General features: G+C 41.8%; 2 protein-coding genes across 4 annotated transcripts in view; one reads left to right on the top strand and one right to left on the bottom strand.

Annotated features, from left to right (window-relative positions):
- SEC23IP (SEC23 interacting protein) overlaps positions 1 to 3,840 on the bottom strand; it is a 25,024-nt gene extending 21,184 nt beyond the window's left edge. The window contains exon 1 of the mRNA XM_027705629.1: positions 3,652 to 3,840. Coding sequence (XP_027561430.1) covers positions 3,652 to 3,805 — 154 coding nt within the window. The 5' untranslated portion in view covers positions 3,806 to 3,840. The remainder of the gene's footprint in view (positions 1 to 3,651) is intronic.
- MCMBP (minichromosome maintenance complex binding protein) lies at positions 3,731 to 14,723 on the top strand. Of its 3 annotated transcripts, none has more exons than XM_027705632.1 (12): positions 3,731 to 3,751; positions 4,686 to 4,771; positions 5,720 to 5,860; positions 6,171 to 6,212; positions 6,685 to 6,786; positions 7,283 to 7,412; positions 8,774 to 8,925; positions 9,637 to 9,737; positions 11,542 to 11,711; positions 12,559 to 12,682; positions 13,811 to 13,928; positions 14,430 to 14,721. In XM_027705632.1, exons 3-12 carry the CDS (start codon positions 5,786 to 5,788, stop codon positions 14,637 to 14,639), a joined length of 1,224 nt encoding a protein of 407 aa, XP_027561433.1. In that variant the 5' UTR covers positions 3,731 to 3,751; positions 4,686 to 4,771; positions 5,720 to 5,785; the 3' UTR covers positions 14,640 to 14,721. The 3 variants fall into 3 exon arrangements, with proteins under 3 accessions (XP_027561433.1, XP_027561431.1, XP_027561432.1); XM_027705630.1 differs by lacking the exon at positions 3,731 to 3,751 and adding an exon at positions 3,929 to 4,082 and having other exon boundaries at positions 14,430 to 14,723; XM_027705631.1 differs by lacking the exon at positions 3,731 to 3,751 and adding an exon at positions 4,130 to 4,382 and having other exon boundaries at positions 14,430 to 14,654.
- Positions 14,724 to 15,620: the final 897 nt, after the last annotated feature.

A 15,620-nucleotide genomic window follows, 5' to 3' on the forward strand; every position in this document is an offset into this window, starting at 1 on the left:
TGTGAAGTCAAAATGTTCTGTAACATTATCAGCTATTGCCAAAACTGTTGGTCTCCAGAAAGCCAAAAGTACTACAAAGCTTGCACAGCCTTGGTGATTAAGCATGTCATAAAATGAAACAAAAGATACAGAGTCTTCAAGAACATTTAAAATTGATCATAAGTCACTCAGGGTACACAGAATAAGCACCAAATATTAAAACCCTTAAATAAGAGACCAAAGTATAACTGGAGTCAGGAACTTCCCAAGGCAACTTGGCAGGTACTAAAATCCCTCCCAACTTCATTTACGCCTCACAAATGCAAGGGCAGCCTTGGTTCATATCCTTTCACCATGTAACCAATTATTAAGCATAGGGCTTTATGCTCTAATTTTCAGACTTCCAAGATCAAATAAAAAATTAGACCTTAAAAACATTCCCAAATAGGCCAAACCTACTGATTAACCAATCCATTCTTGCCTGCTCCTTTAGCACAGCCTTTACAAGGTTTCTCATCTGACTTGCAAGGTGGCCATAACTCATGATCACTTGATGAGCAGGATTTACTCCAGTTCTCCCTAAAAATCCTACTCTAGCCTGGCATAAAAGCTAAATTTCTGGTGCAGAAAAATCAGTCCCCACTCTGCATAATTGCAGGAGAGGGTTTAAAAATGTACAAGGCCATTGAGAAAATAAACCAGGTTCTGGTCAATCCCAGTTTTCTGCTTGGCAGTGATTTAGCAACAAGTGGGGAAAAAAAAGAGGTTTGACATTATTAGAGGTCTCACAGTAAGCTCAGCTAAACCTGTGATGGCCTGAGCAGCACTGCCTGCCTGCTGAGGGAACAGCACCTTGCAAGGAGTCAGTGCAATCTGCAGAGGTTAGAACTGTGCTTCATCTGCTCTGGCAATCAAATAATCCCCAGGCTGTGGGGAAGACACCCCAAAGGTATTGCTGCTTCTCTGATACTCAGTCCCCAGAACAGCCAACAACAAATGTCTTTATCCACAGCCAACAAAACTGTACTAGAGAGTATCAAGGGAGTACAGGGGAATCCACGGAGGAGTCTCTCTAGGAAGCTGCTGTTCTAATTAATTAATCATAAAAGAAGCAGCTGCCAAGATTAAAAAGAACTATTTTAACCATCTTTTATTTAGTAGTCTTTGCAGACAGCGCCAATTTGAGGCATCACCTGCCTTACAAATTACTTACCTTACATCTTACCAATTTCTCTTACTTTCAACTACAGCTCTTATCCCACTTTGTGGAACAACCCAAAACCTGTGTGTGTAGGCCATCATGTGGAGAATGCTGAAAGCATTTACAAGCAATGACCACTCTGAAGTCAGGCCTGGGGATTATCTCCCAACTACAAGCAGAATGGCCATTTATGCTAAATAAAAGGTTTCAATTTCTAAACAACAAAATCCACCTCACTTCCATATTTCATAAACACAGTGGAACAGAGAGAAGCTACTGCACAGCACGCTCTCCACTCAGCTTTCCCAAATAACTGGCAATTCACCTCACTATGTCAGGTCACCATAAACATGTAGCAGTGTGCTGAAGAGCTCCCAGGGCCTTTACCAAATGCCCATTCACAAAACCCCTACTATTCTCCAATTTCAACTAGGTTTTAAAGGTTTAGTCTAACTGCAGCTTTCCTCGCAAAACAAGACTGACAAAAGTTCTGCCAAAACAAAAATTATATGTGTATGTATATATATATATATATGTATACACATGCTGGTTTACAATACAATACATTACTTTCTATCTTTCCTGATTCTAATTTTGCAAACACTACATTGGAATATAAGCCCAGCCTGGCAGTAAAACAAGCACATCCTGTCAATTTAAAAAAATGAATGTACAGCTTTGACATGCGAGGGCAACGTCCTGCCCATGTACAAAAGAGTCTTTCTTCAGCTGTGACTGTGTCAACCTCCTGTACCTCCCTCCCTCGTCATTCACAGACTGTCACCAGACAACCACAAGTGACATTAATCCACTCCCTCACTGGGAACACTCCTCTCTACCTACAGTAAATACATTTGCTACATCACCCACACCTGAGCCAGAGAATGTGTCTTTTACTGTCAAACTGCAAAGCTCAAACCACTAATTACTCGCTCTTGGAGACAGACACAACAAATTAATGACTGCACGCGGCTTCTCAGGGTTGGCTGGCAGATGTCAAGCAAATCCCGAGACTGATTCTTATTACATTTTACACTATTTAAAATTCAAACTTGACATGTTGTTCTTTCCTTCTTCAAACTATGATTCGAGACACAAACCATTTTACACAACCAGATCCCAGCAACACGTGGCTGGACAGATGGTGAGTGCAACTGAGGATGGCAACAGAACATTTAACAGGACATGGGCCTTACTCAAACCATGACACTTGGACACACGTGGAACGTGCCACAACCTCTGGCACTGACATTCACTCCAGCTGCAAAACTGGGAATCCTCATCTGATCAAATTTTAAGTGAGATGGAGAGTATATAATTCACCACATTAACGAAATCTCATCAGATTTTTCTCCCTGGCTGGCTTCAAAATCTTCAGGAAATCGCTACAACAGTCATTTGTGCAAAGCTACTGGAGAGACGAGCACTTAAAAATTACTTTGTCTGCTTTAACAAAAATTAACACGTATTTGCAAGAAAGAAAAATTATAAGGATTGCACAATGGAATCAGTAAATGTCCCAACCAGTCAGATATTTCATGTAAGTAGGGATAATATTCTAATGCTTTTACCCCTCCCACACAAAAAACATAGCTGATGTAAAAAAAAGTTTCAAAGCCATAATTAGCAAATATTTTATTAAATCTATAGAGATGGATTGCACTAATTTCCAGCTATATTAGTACTTATTTTAGCTAAGATAAAACGGTGTTGAAATGAAGTCCTGGATTTTGGACTCAACATGCAACAGTTTGGGTTAAAAGGGACCTTTAAAGGTCATTAGTCCAGCTGCAACATGTACAATACAGTAAAATTTGAAATATCTGAATTACAGATGCATTTCTAACGTCTAGGGCTTTAATCTCAGACTGAACACATTCCCAGAAAAATCCATTCCTTCATCTGAAGGTGCTGGAGGACGAGATTTTAACTTGTGCTGGGAACACCATCAGGGCTTTAGAGGGAAAGGATAACAGAACCGGGATTAAATTAGCAAGGATATTTTTGGTGCCCGCTTAACATGCTATTTTCACCCAGGGAAAGCGGAAGGCAGAATGGGAGAGGAGCTTAAAAACAGTGAAATCACTCAGCACACCCTGAATGGAAGCACTGAGACCTTTAAATGGCTGAAACGAACGTTCTGAAACATCGATGAGCTGAAAACGCCACAAACACCCCCTCTCCTCAGCCACGACACTAAAAACCAAACGCACAATCGCTGAACACAAGGAAGCACAAGCAATAAAGCGGAATATATGACCCCAAGCAGCCCGTCCGCGCTGAGGCACCACGGGTGACAGTGGGCTGGGAGAGCCCCGGGGCCGGCTCGAACGGAGCCGTGCCGGCCCTCAGCCCCTCTGGCAGCCCCGCCCGGCTCCCGGGGCCCTTCCGACCCCTCAGCCCACCCCGGGGGGCTGCGGGACCCCTCACCCCCCCTTCCTTCCTCCTTTCCTCCCTCCCTCCCTCCGTACCGGCGGGCAGCAGCGCGGGCCCCGGCGCGGCGGGCGCCTGGCTGACGGGGATGAAGGGCACGTTGAAGCTGAAGTCGGTGGCGGAGGAGGAGAAGAGCAGGTTGGTGTTGGTGCTGGTGCCGGCGGTGCCTCCCCCGGGCTTCGCCGCCGCCATGGCCGCGCCCCGGCCACGTCCCGCCCCGGCCCCTTCCGCCCTCACCCAAGATGGCGGCGGCGGCGGCCGCGCGCAGCCGTGAGGGGGGAGAAGGCGGGTCCCGCCGCCATTCCCGCAGGAAGGGGAGGAGGAGGAAGCGGCAGTGCCCGTGCGGGGCTGGCGAGCGGGAGGCGGCGGCCGCAAGGAGCCGGCAGCCCCGCGGCGAGGCGCGACCCCGCCATGCCGTGCGTGGGCGACTGGCTCAACAACCCCCTGAGCATCGTGCAGGGCTTCTTCGGTGAGGCGGGGCCGGCGAACCCTCGGCCCGAGCGGGAGCGCCCTGAGGGCGCCCGGAACCGGACGGGGCTTTCCCTCGCGGGGTGGTGGCGGGAGAGCGGCGAGGCTGCTTGTGTGTCTCCTGTACCTCGTATATATCTCACGTACCTTATATATATATCATCTATATCTCGTATATCTTGCGTATCTCGCGTATCTTTGAATTTCGGGAACAAGGCGTGCTGTCCACACCGACCACTGCTAATGTTACTAGTGCCATCACCGCGGCTGTTTCTGTGCTGGGCTCGATCTTAGCTAAAAGGTTATGGAAATAAAAGACTTCCGCGGTACCTCAGCTCTTTCCCTTTCTCCTTGAGGCTTTGTGGAGCTTTTCCTCGCTCCAAGAATGGCTCTGTGCATCTTGGTTGGCCTGGAAGCCTGTAAAATGTGAAGTCATGAGTTACAAGAGGCATAAATTACACTAAAATGCAGTCATTTGTAGTCTAAATTGCACCTGCTTCCCCAGAATAGAAGCAAAAGTTTGCTTTGTTTGCCGTGTTTGGAGAATGCTGGATAGAGGTCTGTTACCGGTGCTAATGCGCGTGTAAATGTGGTTTTTTTGTAGCCCAAAATGTTCCAAACTCTGATTGGGAAAAGAAGGTAACCGAATACTTCAAGGAAAAATTAAAAGAAAATAACGCCACTAATTGGGTAAGAGCGTTTGATTCTTTTAGACTTACACTTTCCTCGTTGTTGTTTACATTTTATTGCAGTGACTCGCGTTGGAGTTCTTCCTTTTCGTGATAAGTACAGGGCCGGATTTCAGACCCAGGCTTAAGGATATGTTATTTACATCTCGGCTGCTTTTTTTTTTAACCTGTGTGCAAAGCCAGGCTGTGAAATCCCGAGTGGGATTTCAGCCTTGCCTTCAGCCCAGCTCCTGCCCCGGGCCATCCCCGCTGGTGCTGCCGCTCTGCAGCACAGTCAGTAGATGGCAGGAGCTGACAAATATTGTCATTTTCGGGAGTGTTTTTTTTATCAAGATGCTGAAAACTTTGGTGTGGGTTGAAGAAGTAGCTGCCTGGGCTTTCAGGTTTTAGGACAAAACGCTTTCTCTGCTAAAACTGTGCTTTATTGGGCTGGCTTTGTGCAGTTCAGCAGGGAAGCTGTGCTTAAGGTTTAAAAATAAGACGTGCACAGGTGAGTTCAAAAGCTGATACTTTTTTAAAAAGCTGTAGGAAAAATGACATCGTGAAACATTGCTAAGGGGACTAGAAAGTTTCACATCAAATCTGTTTTACTTATGGCTGAGAAAACAGATGAAAATTATTTGATTTCTGTTTTTCTTCGTGAGGGTTCTATAGTTAATATTTCAATCATATTTTTAATCATTTTTCATTTTAATTATTTTTCGAACATAGTTTTAATCAAAGTGTAAATGAGAAAAATCAAGTCACATTGACAACATTAGAAGGAATTGAAAGCACATTTTCTTACTCAAGAGAAACATGATGTGATATATGATTGTTAAAATGCCATTTCCTACAGGGGCACTTCTGGTTTTTGTTGCATTTTAATGTTGAATTATACCACCTGCTTTTGGCTTAGTTCAGTGCTTAATATATACCAGTTCTGTAGAATAAACTCTTTTTTTTGCAGGTTCCATCACTGAATGATGTTCCTGTACATTACCTAAAACCCAACAGTTTGGTGAAATTTCGCTGCATGGTTCAAGATATGTTTGATCCTGAGTTTTACATGGGAGTGTATGAGACAGTTGACCCAAACACAAATGCACGTGTAAGTGAAATACTGATTTATTATTTTAATAAATGCTTATCATTTTATCCATTCCAGTTCTCATATATCTCTAGTTCCTGAGTTAAACTTATGGAGTTTGGGTACTATTTAGTAATAAGTGTGTTTGACTCAAATAGCATCACTAGTACATCACTTGTCATATTTCTGTTGAGAAAAAGTAAATATTAAAATAAGGAAAGCTTTGGCAGTGTATCTGTGGGGGATTTTGGACTGCAGTGATTTTGGTGTGATTCCTGTTCAGGATTCCTTCAGAAAAAGAATGACTGCATTGCCTTTTCCTTCTTGACAGGTTTTGCATTTTGGCAAATACAGAGATGTGGCAGAATGTGGGGTAAGTTATACAAGTTACACAAATTTTGAGATGAAATATTAGATGGAAAGTTGCTGTTTATAAGTGTGATAGAACTTCTTTGGTACTTGCCCGTGGATTCCTGAGGATACTGCTCTTGAAATGCAGAATTAATCTCAGGTTTGGAAAGCAAAGTATTCATGACTGCTCCCTGGCATTCTAATTTCAGGAGGCTTCCAGCTGTTTCTGTTTTATTTCAAATTTGTTTTGCTTGCTTTGAGGGGGGAGTGCCTTGGTTTGAGGGGGGAGTGCCTGGGACTCTGAAACTGTTTGCTGTGGAAAACAGCTCCTTCTGGTACTGCTGTGCAATTGGAATCAAAACATTAGAGACTGTTTGGGATCACTGTTTCATGAGTATGTTAGTTGTAACTTCTGGCTGAGTAACTGAATCTGTGGGATTGCTTTAAAACAACCTGTAATCAGATTTGTAACAGAATTTCCCTTGGTGTTCCAGCCTCAGCAGGAGATTGATTTGAACTCCTCACAAACAGTCACCTCGGAGAGACAGACTCTCTACTGCGTTCCAGTGCCTGGGGAATCTGCATGGGTGAAAGAAATATCTTTTTTGACTGTTATACAATCAGTGATCACCAACTAATGAGATTGAAGGAGATAAGTTTATTTAAAGTTTCTTTTTTCTCGGTGAATCAGATGAGGTGGCAGTTGTAGAAAGAGAAGAAAGGTAAAACTGGTGATGTGTTATATGCACAAAGAGGATGCAAATGAATGAGATGTGGGAGAGAAAATTCTTGCATTTTTGATTTGTTTCTGACCATGAGCATGTTCTCTTGGAAAAAAACCCCTTTTTTAGAGGCTGATGGTGGAATAGCACTTGTTGGTGTTTAGTTTCTGTTTTCAGCAAAGTCTCTAGACTCCTGCAGCAGGTTATTTGTGTGTCTGAAGAGGTGACACCTGGGTAACAGTTTGATTCATTATTTTAATGTCTTGCTCAAAATAGAACACTAGAATTTTGTTTAAAAAAAACAAACAAACCTTCCTGTGCTTGAGTTGTCCCTGCTCAGTCTGTGGTTGTCCTTAACCCCCAATTCCACGCCTATATCAGTGCCAGCCAAGCCCGAGTTAGTCCTTCAACTTCCTACACCCCGAGTCGCCACAAGAGGAGCTACGAGGAAGATGAGGACATGGATCTGCATCCCTCCAAACAGAAGGAGCAGCATATGGGTAACAGTTGCTATTGATGAATAGTTATGGTATCTTTCCAGAATTTGTTAAAATTTCTGGTTTAAAAACTGAAATATTTGCAGCTGTTTTGAATCACTGGTGTTGGTGCAGCCTTCAGAACTCATTTGGTGGCTTTGTTGAAGTCATCAGTGGTTTGATCTGAAGTAGAGTGAGAGAGTCTACAGTGTTACATGTGGGCTGTACAACTTGTTGGCATGGCTTTGTGGAGTTAATTCCTGAAAGCAATCCTTTGTACAGCAGCACTGCTGTGTTGCCTCTGGTGTGGAACAGCACACAAACAATTTAGAGCAGCAGGTTGAACTTGAGGAGTTTGCGTTTAATTTCCCACTGCATTACAGGTTTCATAGTAAGGGGAGGGAAATCATGTAATTTTGTCTCTCACACCGTGTGTGGGTCTGACTGTGTAAACTGAAGCTGAATTCCATGTCAATGAGGTGCTGCTTTGCTACAGAGTGTGTATCTAACAAATATCTTCCAGCTTTCCCTTTTTCCCAATGTGTTTTACTAATCCAGCTTCCTAGAGGAACAAGATCCATGTCACACTTGTAGCATCCTGAAGAAAGCATTTGAACCTTTTCAGAGGTTCAACACTGGCAGTTCTTGTTTATGCTGTAATCAGTCTGTGAACTATTTGTTTTGATGCTCATCCATGGAGATTCCACTTAAACTGGAATGAGGTTCTTGAAGATTTTGGCAAGTTTTCTTTTCAACAAGAGGAAGTGGTTAGTTTAAGTTGTTGGCCCTGGTAAAGATAAAAAAATGTAGAAGTTACTGCTTTCTTTGGTTCAGTGTTCTGTGTCTGTTGGATTCATTAGCTGGACTCAGGATTTCCCTTTTGTATTCTTACCAGTTTGCAAGGTAGTACAGACTGGCTTGTCTTTGTACCCGAGACTGATCAATTGTAGAACAGATTTTTATTGCTGTATTATTGCTGAAAATCTACAATTTTTTAGTGTAAGCTGATTCTTTAGGCATATACTTACCTTTGAGAACTATCTGGGTTTTTAGCTTGAAGTGCAGAAATATATTACCTTTGCAGTCTTATGGACTTTAAAGAAAAATCATTCACCCAATATAAACATTACATTTTGAAAATCAGATTTCTGGCCACATTTGGGTTTCCAAGACACACAGATCTTTATCAGTACTCTCACTCACACTTAATTTGACAATATAAAATATGCATTTGTGAGACTTTTTGGATGTCAAATATAGTGCATTACTAAACATTTTTTTCTCAAATGTTTTGTTAAATTAGTTTAATTCTGTGTTGCTCCCTGAAGGAAGTTGTTCAGTTTTGCATTGCTGTTTAAAGAGCCTACAAATCCTGTGTTTTTCAGGCAGTGGAGGTGATATCCATGGATGTGTGGAGCCAAAGAGATTAGAAACAGAAGCTCCTGCAGGTCATCATCTCATTTCTCCCAACTGCTCCCCTCCACTTGACCTCAATTTTCCATTGCCAGGAGAGAAGGGACCAGCATGTCTTGTCAAGGTAACAGAAGTGGAGAGGGGATGATGAGCAGGGTTCTGTCTCCCTCAGTGCTGCAGACAGAATCCCATGTTAGAATGTAAGTAGTTAGTCTTGCAGACAGGTTTATAGGCACAGAAATTGTCTCTCCAGTCAATAATTTTGTTTCTACAGATCATTGCATTCTTTCTCTTCACTATTACATTGTTTCTGTTCTTGAGTGCTGCACTTGAACTGCTGAAGTCCCTCAGCAGCACTTCTTGGTTTGCACCTTTTCATCACAGTTTAAAAAAAACAGAAGTCCAATACTAGCTGGAATTTCTGCTTTTAGGATTTTTCCTCTAAAGGAAAAAAGTTGTGATGGAACAAGCTGAAAAAAAACAATAAACTACACATTTGTTTATTGGATTTAAAATAGTCCTTGATTCCCTACTGTGCCATATTGACTATGAAACTTCAACACAAGATTTCTATGCTGTTTCTGTACTGACTCCTCTTATTCAGCAGATCTTGATAAAACAGAATACAGTTGTTTACATTTGTGTGGCAAAGAATGCTAATAGAAAAAAAATGGGATCATAGAAACTCACTTTTCCAATGTAAGCTTGGTTACACCAAGGCCTGGGAGAGACCTGTTCACACAGGCTGTTCTCAGCCCACACTCCAGTCTCCTGAGGTTTTTTCCACCCTGCATCTGGCTCATCTGCCCCTGTCTTTTGTTTCCTTTTGGGACAGGTCTATGAGAGCTGGGAGAGCTTCAAAGTCAACGATGTGCTGGAGGTTTATGGTGTTTTATCCGTGGATCCAGTGCTGAGCTTAGTAAACAGTGAGGAGAGGTAAGGCTGCCCTCAGACGAAGGAAATGTTTCAGTGAGCAGACAAGGAAATGTGTAAATACAGAACAGTTATGCTCAACAGGTGAATTTTGTTGCTTAAAAAAGCTTGATAAGGAAAGTGTTAGATCAGTGTCTTGTAAACTAAGTCCATTGTGCTCTGGTCCATCCATACCCTTGGATATACAGTGCATCTTTTTTTTTTAGGTTGTTGTACAGTCCATAAAGCAGAAAGTGCTTCTATTGCTAAATGTTTTGTATTCTTTCATGCCTATTAAACTTTCATGAGTGAATAGTGAACAAGCTTTCAAATAAGCTTTAAAAGTACAAAATGTCCTTTTGAAGTAACTGCTAAGTCCATGAAAGTTGTTACCATAAACATTTCAGAAGAGTATAAAAAAAAAAAAGTTTGCATGTCTGCATGGAGACTGGTAGTGATCAAACTGAGTAAAAATTGGGTTGATTTTTTCATTAATTAAGGTATTTTTAATTAATTAAGGTTTTTATCATGCTGTGCCACTGATAAAAACTTCCCCTTTCACCTGCTGTTCTGCAGTTACTTCTCTGACAAAATACAAACTAATCCAGGATGCAAGAAATCAATTTTTAAAACAAAACTCTTGTCCAGTCTAACATAAACACTACTGATGTCTTGAACCATTGCACTCTGAATTATTTCTGTTGGTGATTTTGTTTATCTTTCTGATCAGTACAATATCCAGAGTGCAGTGTGAATCCTTTATAGTGCCAACTTCTTAAAAATTAACTCAGCTGCTCTTGGTTATCATCTGTGTGACAGCTAATCCCAGACTCACAGCTCAGTTGCTCTGTCACAGGTTGTTGTCTTTTTTTCCCCTCTGAGTGTCATTCTGTCACAAAGAGACAAACTGGTGGCATTTAGCAATGTTTTGAGTGCAAACAAAAGAAATTTAATGGAAAGGGGTGGGCAGTGTGTTGGTGAACTGCTGAAGTGGCTTTGAAGTTGTAAAGCCTGTCAGCTTTTAGAACCAGTACAAGTTGATTAAATTTGTGCTAAACTTTAGCATCATCTGATATAGTCACTTTAGGGACTTTAGTTTCTACATGACAAATGAAAACCACCTGGAAGGAATTTTGTAAGACATCTTCAGGGAGAGCAAAGCTCCTGTATCTGAACTTTTAAATTAAGAGGTAATACCTCCAGGTTGGAGCTGAGGTACATTAGGATCTATTTACTCATAATTTTTTTATTCAGCCAGTGATTGAGCTGTTATGTGACTGTCTAGAAGATCTTGTCAGGTTCCAGAACCCAGTGGAATAAGAAAATCCCACATGTTCCTACACAGGCAAATGTAATAAATCATGACCTTATTTTCCTAAAAGTTACTGTTTGGACTTCATTCTGTACATGCTGTACAGAACAGTGGGTAACATTTGACTTGAAGCTACAGATTATAAAATGATGCAGTAAATACTAAATGTGGGTTTGTTTGGTTTTGGGGGTTGGTTTGTTGGTTTTTGTTGTTTGGGTTTTTTTCCAGAAAAGTACGATTTGATTACTTTCTGAAGATAATAGAATCCAGATTTTTCTGGCCAGGCCTGCTTTAGCATTTCTGTACCATTATATAATTGTGATTTGGTATTTCTGGTGTCTATAAAAATCCTAAAGAGGGTAGTTTGCACATGGGAGGAGTTCCCAGGAGCTGGGAGCGGATGTTGTTTGTTCCGACCCCGCTCCCTTCTTGGCCTGGTTCCAGCTGCCCTCAGTCACATGGAGAGGAATTCCTGGGGAATGTTTCTAAGCCCAGTTGTGCTGTGCCCTTTCCTAGGGACAGCTCAACCCTTGATCCTATGGAATGTATGGACACAGCAGAGGAACAGAGAGTGCACAGCCCTCCTGCCTCATTAGTGCCCAGAATCCACGTGATTTTGGCACAGAAGCTGCAACACATTAACCCACTGCTGCCTGCCTGCCTTAAGGAAGAGGAGAGTAAAACCTGTGAGTATCTCAGCTCTGGGCACATTTCCTAGCACAGGTGAACAAACACTGCTTTGCTCAGAGGCAAATGCCTCAACAACAGGCTCTGGATTTAAATCTTGTTAAAATCTTGAGCCATTCAACACCGCAGAACTGAACAAGATGCAAGTGTTTGTGTTTGTGTCATGGTTATGGTTTTACTTGTCTGAAATAAATGTGATTTATATGAAACTTGGTTGTGCATTTGAAGCACTCAAGGATTTTACCGAGCTGTTCAGCCATAAGATTTGATTAGTTTTCAGATGGAGTCGTGAACTGGTGGAAAATTAGATTTCCAAATCAGTATGACAGTGGAAATAAGAAACATACTGACAATATGAAAAATCATACTGTGCAAACAACAAGGCAATTCTGTTTTAAGTGACTGTGCTATTCCTTGTGGCCTGTTTGACTGTTATGATTTTGTCATTGAATTATTGCTTGCAAACCTTTGATATTTGTAATTTTCTTCCTTGAGCGCCTTGTGTTGGTTGTCCTGAGCTGTGTCACATGTAAGGGGGTTTTTTTCCACCTTTAAAATAAAATAGGTGGGCTATTATTTTAGAAATTTGGCTCCAAACTTTGTAGCATTCTGCAAATCTAATTTTAAAAAAAGAAAGCATTTCCAAGGAAATGTTGAGTGATTCAAATTATCCAAAGCCAGTAATTGCTCAGCTGGAAAAAACAATGAGTGTTTGTTTCTTTTTCCTCGACTGCTTTGGAATAAACATTTTTCCTCATCAAATTGTAATTGAAAGTAAGATTTAGAGGGAGGAGGGTGAGAAACAGCACATTTTCTGACATTTGTTGTCTTGCGTTTTTTTGGCAGTTGTTTCTAATTTTATGTCTGAGCTGTCCCCAGTGAGAGCAGAGTTGCTGGGGTTCCTCACCCATGCCCTCTTGGGAGACAGTTTGGCTGCTGAATACCTGATACTGCATCTCATCTCTACAGTGTAAGTATTTAGATGTTTGAGAATTTAAATATTCAACATTCAAAAGGCATCTCTGTTTATGGGGTTCTTCACCGATCTGCAAATAAATGGCAGAAACACCTTAAATAGTGCTTTTTTCAGCAGTACTTTGTCCACCTAGAGTTGTCCCGTCACAGTAAACACAGAGGCAGATTTCAGTGTGTGAAATAACAGTAAATAATTATAAGGCCAGTAAATAATTATAAAAGGCCAGTGTATCCTTTTGTTTTTCCTTTGAGAGTTGAACAAACTCTCTAAGACACACTTTCACACATGAAAACATCTTTTTGCCTCTATCTTCTTCTATAGAGTAGGACATGGAACTGACTTCTCAAAGACAGCATTTACTGCAGGAATTACTGTTTAGGTATTACAACATACTGGAAGGTACATTCTGGGAATTTGTTAATTAAATGCTAAAATGTGTTTAATGGCAAGTTCAAGTGACCCTATTTAGCATGGGATAGAAATTCACTTTTATGTAATTTTAAACTGTGACTGGATGAAATGACTCATTAAAATCTCAGGTGTGAAGCTTCAGACAGTGTGTTTTGCTTAGTTGTCCAGCTCAAATTTAATGTTAGTCATTTTAGTGTTCAAAATTAAAATGGATTCTGCTTTCATTCTTTGTAGTGGGACTGAATGCTCTGACACTTAGACTAGAATGTATTTTCTTTCTTAGCTGGTATCATAAAAAGGTTGAGAGTTGTCGAGAATGGGGAGAAGATACACAGGAGAAGAGGGAGAGGAAAGCTGAGGGCAGGTAAAGGAGATGACCAAGTTGATAAGCAGGGAAATTGAGACTGGGCACGAGAAAGGAAAAGAATGAGGTGTGCTTACTGAGTAACAATAGAGTACAAGGAGAACAGAACGTCTGGAAGGCACATGGCAGGATCCCAGGCACTGGAAATGTACTTTGTGCAGTGCTGCAAAGCCTTCAGGAGCAGCTTCGACCTGGCTCAGTCCTTGGGCCCTGGGGCAGGAACAAGAGCTGGCTGTTACCCATGTGAAATCCTGGCTGTCAGAGGTGCCACACAACACTCCAGCTGAGTGATACCTGTGGTCAGTGTTAACCAGAGGCTCATCTAACCTGTGCTGTTTTTGCTGTAGTTATGCAAGACGAGATGTGCTTCCTCTGGGAAAATTCACGGTCAACTTGAGCGGCTGTCCCAGGAACAGCATCTTCACCGAGCACATCTACCGCATCATCCAGCAGCTGGTGCCAGCAGTAAGCCTTGGGGGGCTCCAGTGTTTCTGGGGAGAGATGTTGTTCTCCTTGTTTCAACCAAGAAACAACACTTTAGTTGATTCTTTAATTTCTAAGGGAGGCTGCTTAAATGAAGGCTCCCGCTACCCTTTTAGGGAGCAGGTACAGCAGAGGTGTGGCTTGCCTGTATGTTCGTGTCTCTATGTGCCACATCATCTAGAATGAATATGGAATAAAATCCTCTCCTCAGAGGTGACAGACAGATGCTGCATGCTTTATTTTGTCTTTCTGGATTCATATTTTGACATTAAGGTCATTTAATTATGGTGTATTCCCAAGTTTGTGGACACCGTTGTCCAGAAAACTCCATAGTAATTCAGTTTGGGGTTGTAATAATGGTATGGCTGCAATAAAGCATTTGTTGTTCAGCTCATCCTGGCTGTGCAGTGCAGGGGATGGGAGCTGTGAACAGCATCATTCTCCCATGGGAGATGTTCAGTGCTGTGTGTGTTGTCCTTGCAGTCCCACCGGCTGCAGATGACCATCGAGAACATGAACCACTCGCGCTTCATCCCGCACAAGGACTACGCCGCCAACCGCCTGGTCACTGGGGTGCTGCAGCTGGCCAGCAACACCTCCCTGGTGGTGGATGAGACCCAGCTGGAGCAAGGACAGCTCGACACAACAGGTAGACACTTTTTCTGGGTTTTCAGATCTCACCTGGAAGGTTAAAAGTGGATGTGTTTTAAGACTGATGGTAATTGTGTCCCGGTGGTGATGGGCTGTCACAAAACTGTATCCTTAGTTCGTTGCTTTGAACAAGCTTCCTGCTGGCCTGCAGCCTCCTCAGTCAGCTTAGGACAAATTTGGGTAATTCTTTATCACCAAAATAACTCTGATTAATTAGAATGACCTTTCAGTTTGCTGTGGTAATGCTTGAAGTGGGGAAGCATATGCTGTTGCCTTATGCTCTGCACTTTTCCTGTATATATGGAAACCATCCCCTGAGAACCCAGCTAAGAACTGGAAATAAAAAGGTTGCTATTACTGTGGGGGAAAAAGTGGTGGTTCTGTCTTATAAGCTGATGTTGCCCTGTGTAGTGTGCTTTCTGCAGAGCTTAAGACTATTTAATTTTAACTTATATAAAAGATAAGTTGTACCAAATAAAAGTTCAGTAGCTGGAGAAGCACAGTACAGGTCTCTGTGGTGACTCCTGGGCTGTGCTGTGCAAGGCCTGGAGTTGGATTTGAATGATCCTTGTGGGTCCCCTCCAGCTCAGGAGATTCTATGATTCTGTTAAAGAAGAGGAAATCACTGCAAGTGACTTCATTTTAAAATTAAAATACTCTCTTGAGAAACCTGCTCTGTTTTTTTTTTAGTTACTGCTCTTATAAATTATTATTTGAAATTATTCAATTGCTCTCGAGTCTTCAGTGTTTTTGTTACTCTGCTTTAGGAAAGTTACAGAATTTCACTCAAGTAAAACTAGTCACAAACTTTGCATTGTCTGTTTCCAAAAAAAATAGTCAAAACATGAAAAGCTCCCATTTAGGGAAAACTCTTGCTGTGCTGGTTTATAGGTTTTCTAAAATGTTTGTCCATAATGGCTAAAAAACCCCTCAGCATCTAATGAAAAATAATACTGTCTATATTAAAAGTTGCAGATAAAAAAGGCTTGTTAATTTTATTTCCTTTTTGATGGGATGTTATCT

The sequence above is a fragment of the Neopelma chrysocephalum genome, unplaced genomic scaffold (genome assembly GCF_003984885.1).
Source record: "Neopelma chrysocephalum unplaced genomic scaffold, ASM398488v2 Primary Assembly neopelma1_347, whole genome shotgun sequence".
Lineage (NCBI taxonomy): Eukaryota > Metazoa > Chordata > Aves > Passeriformes > Pipridae > Neopelma > Neopelma chrysocephalum.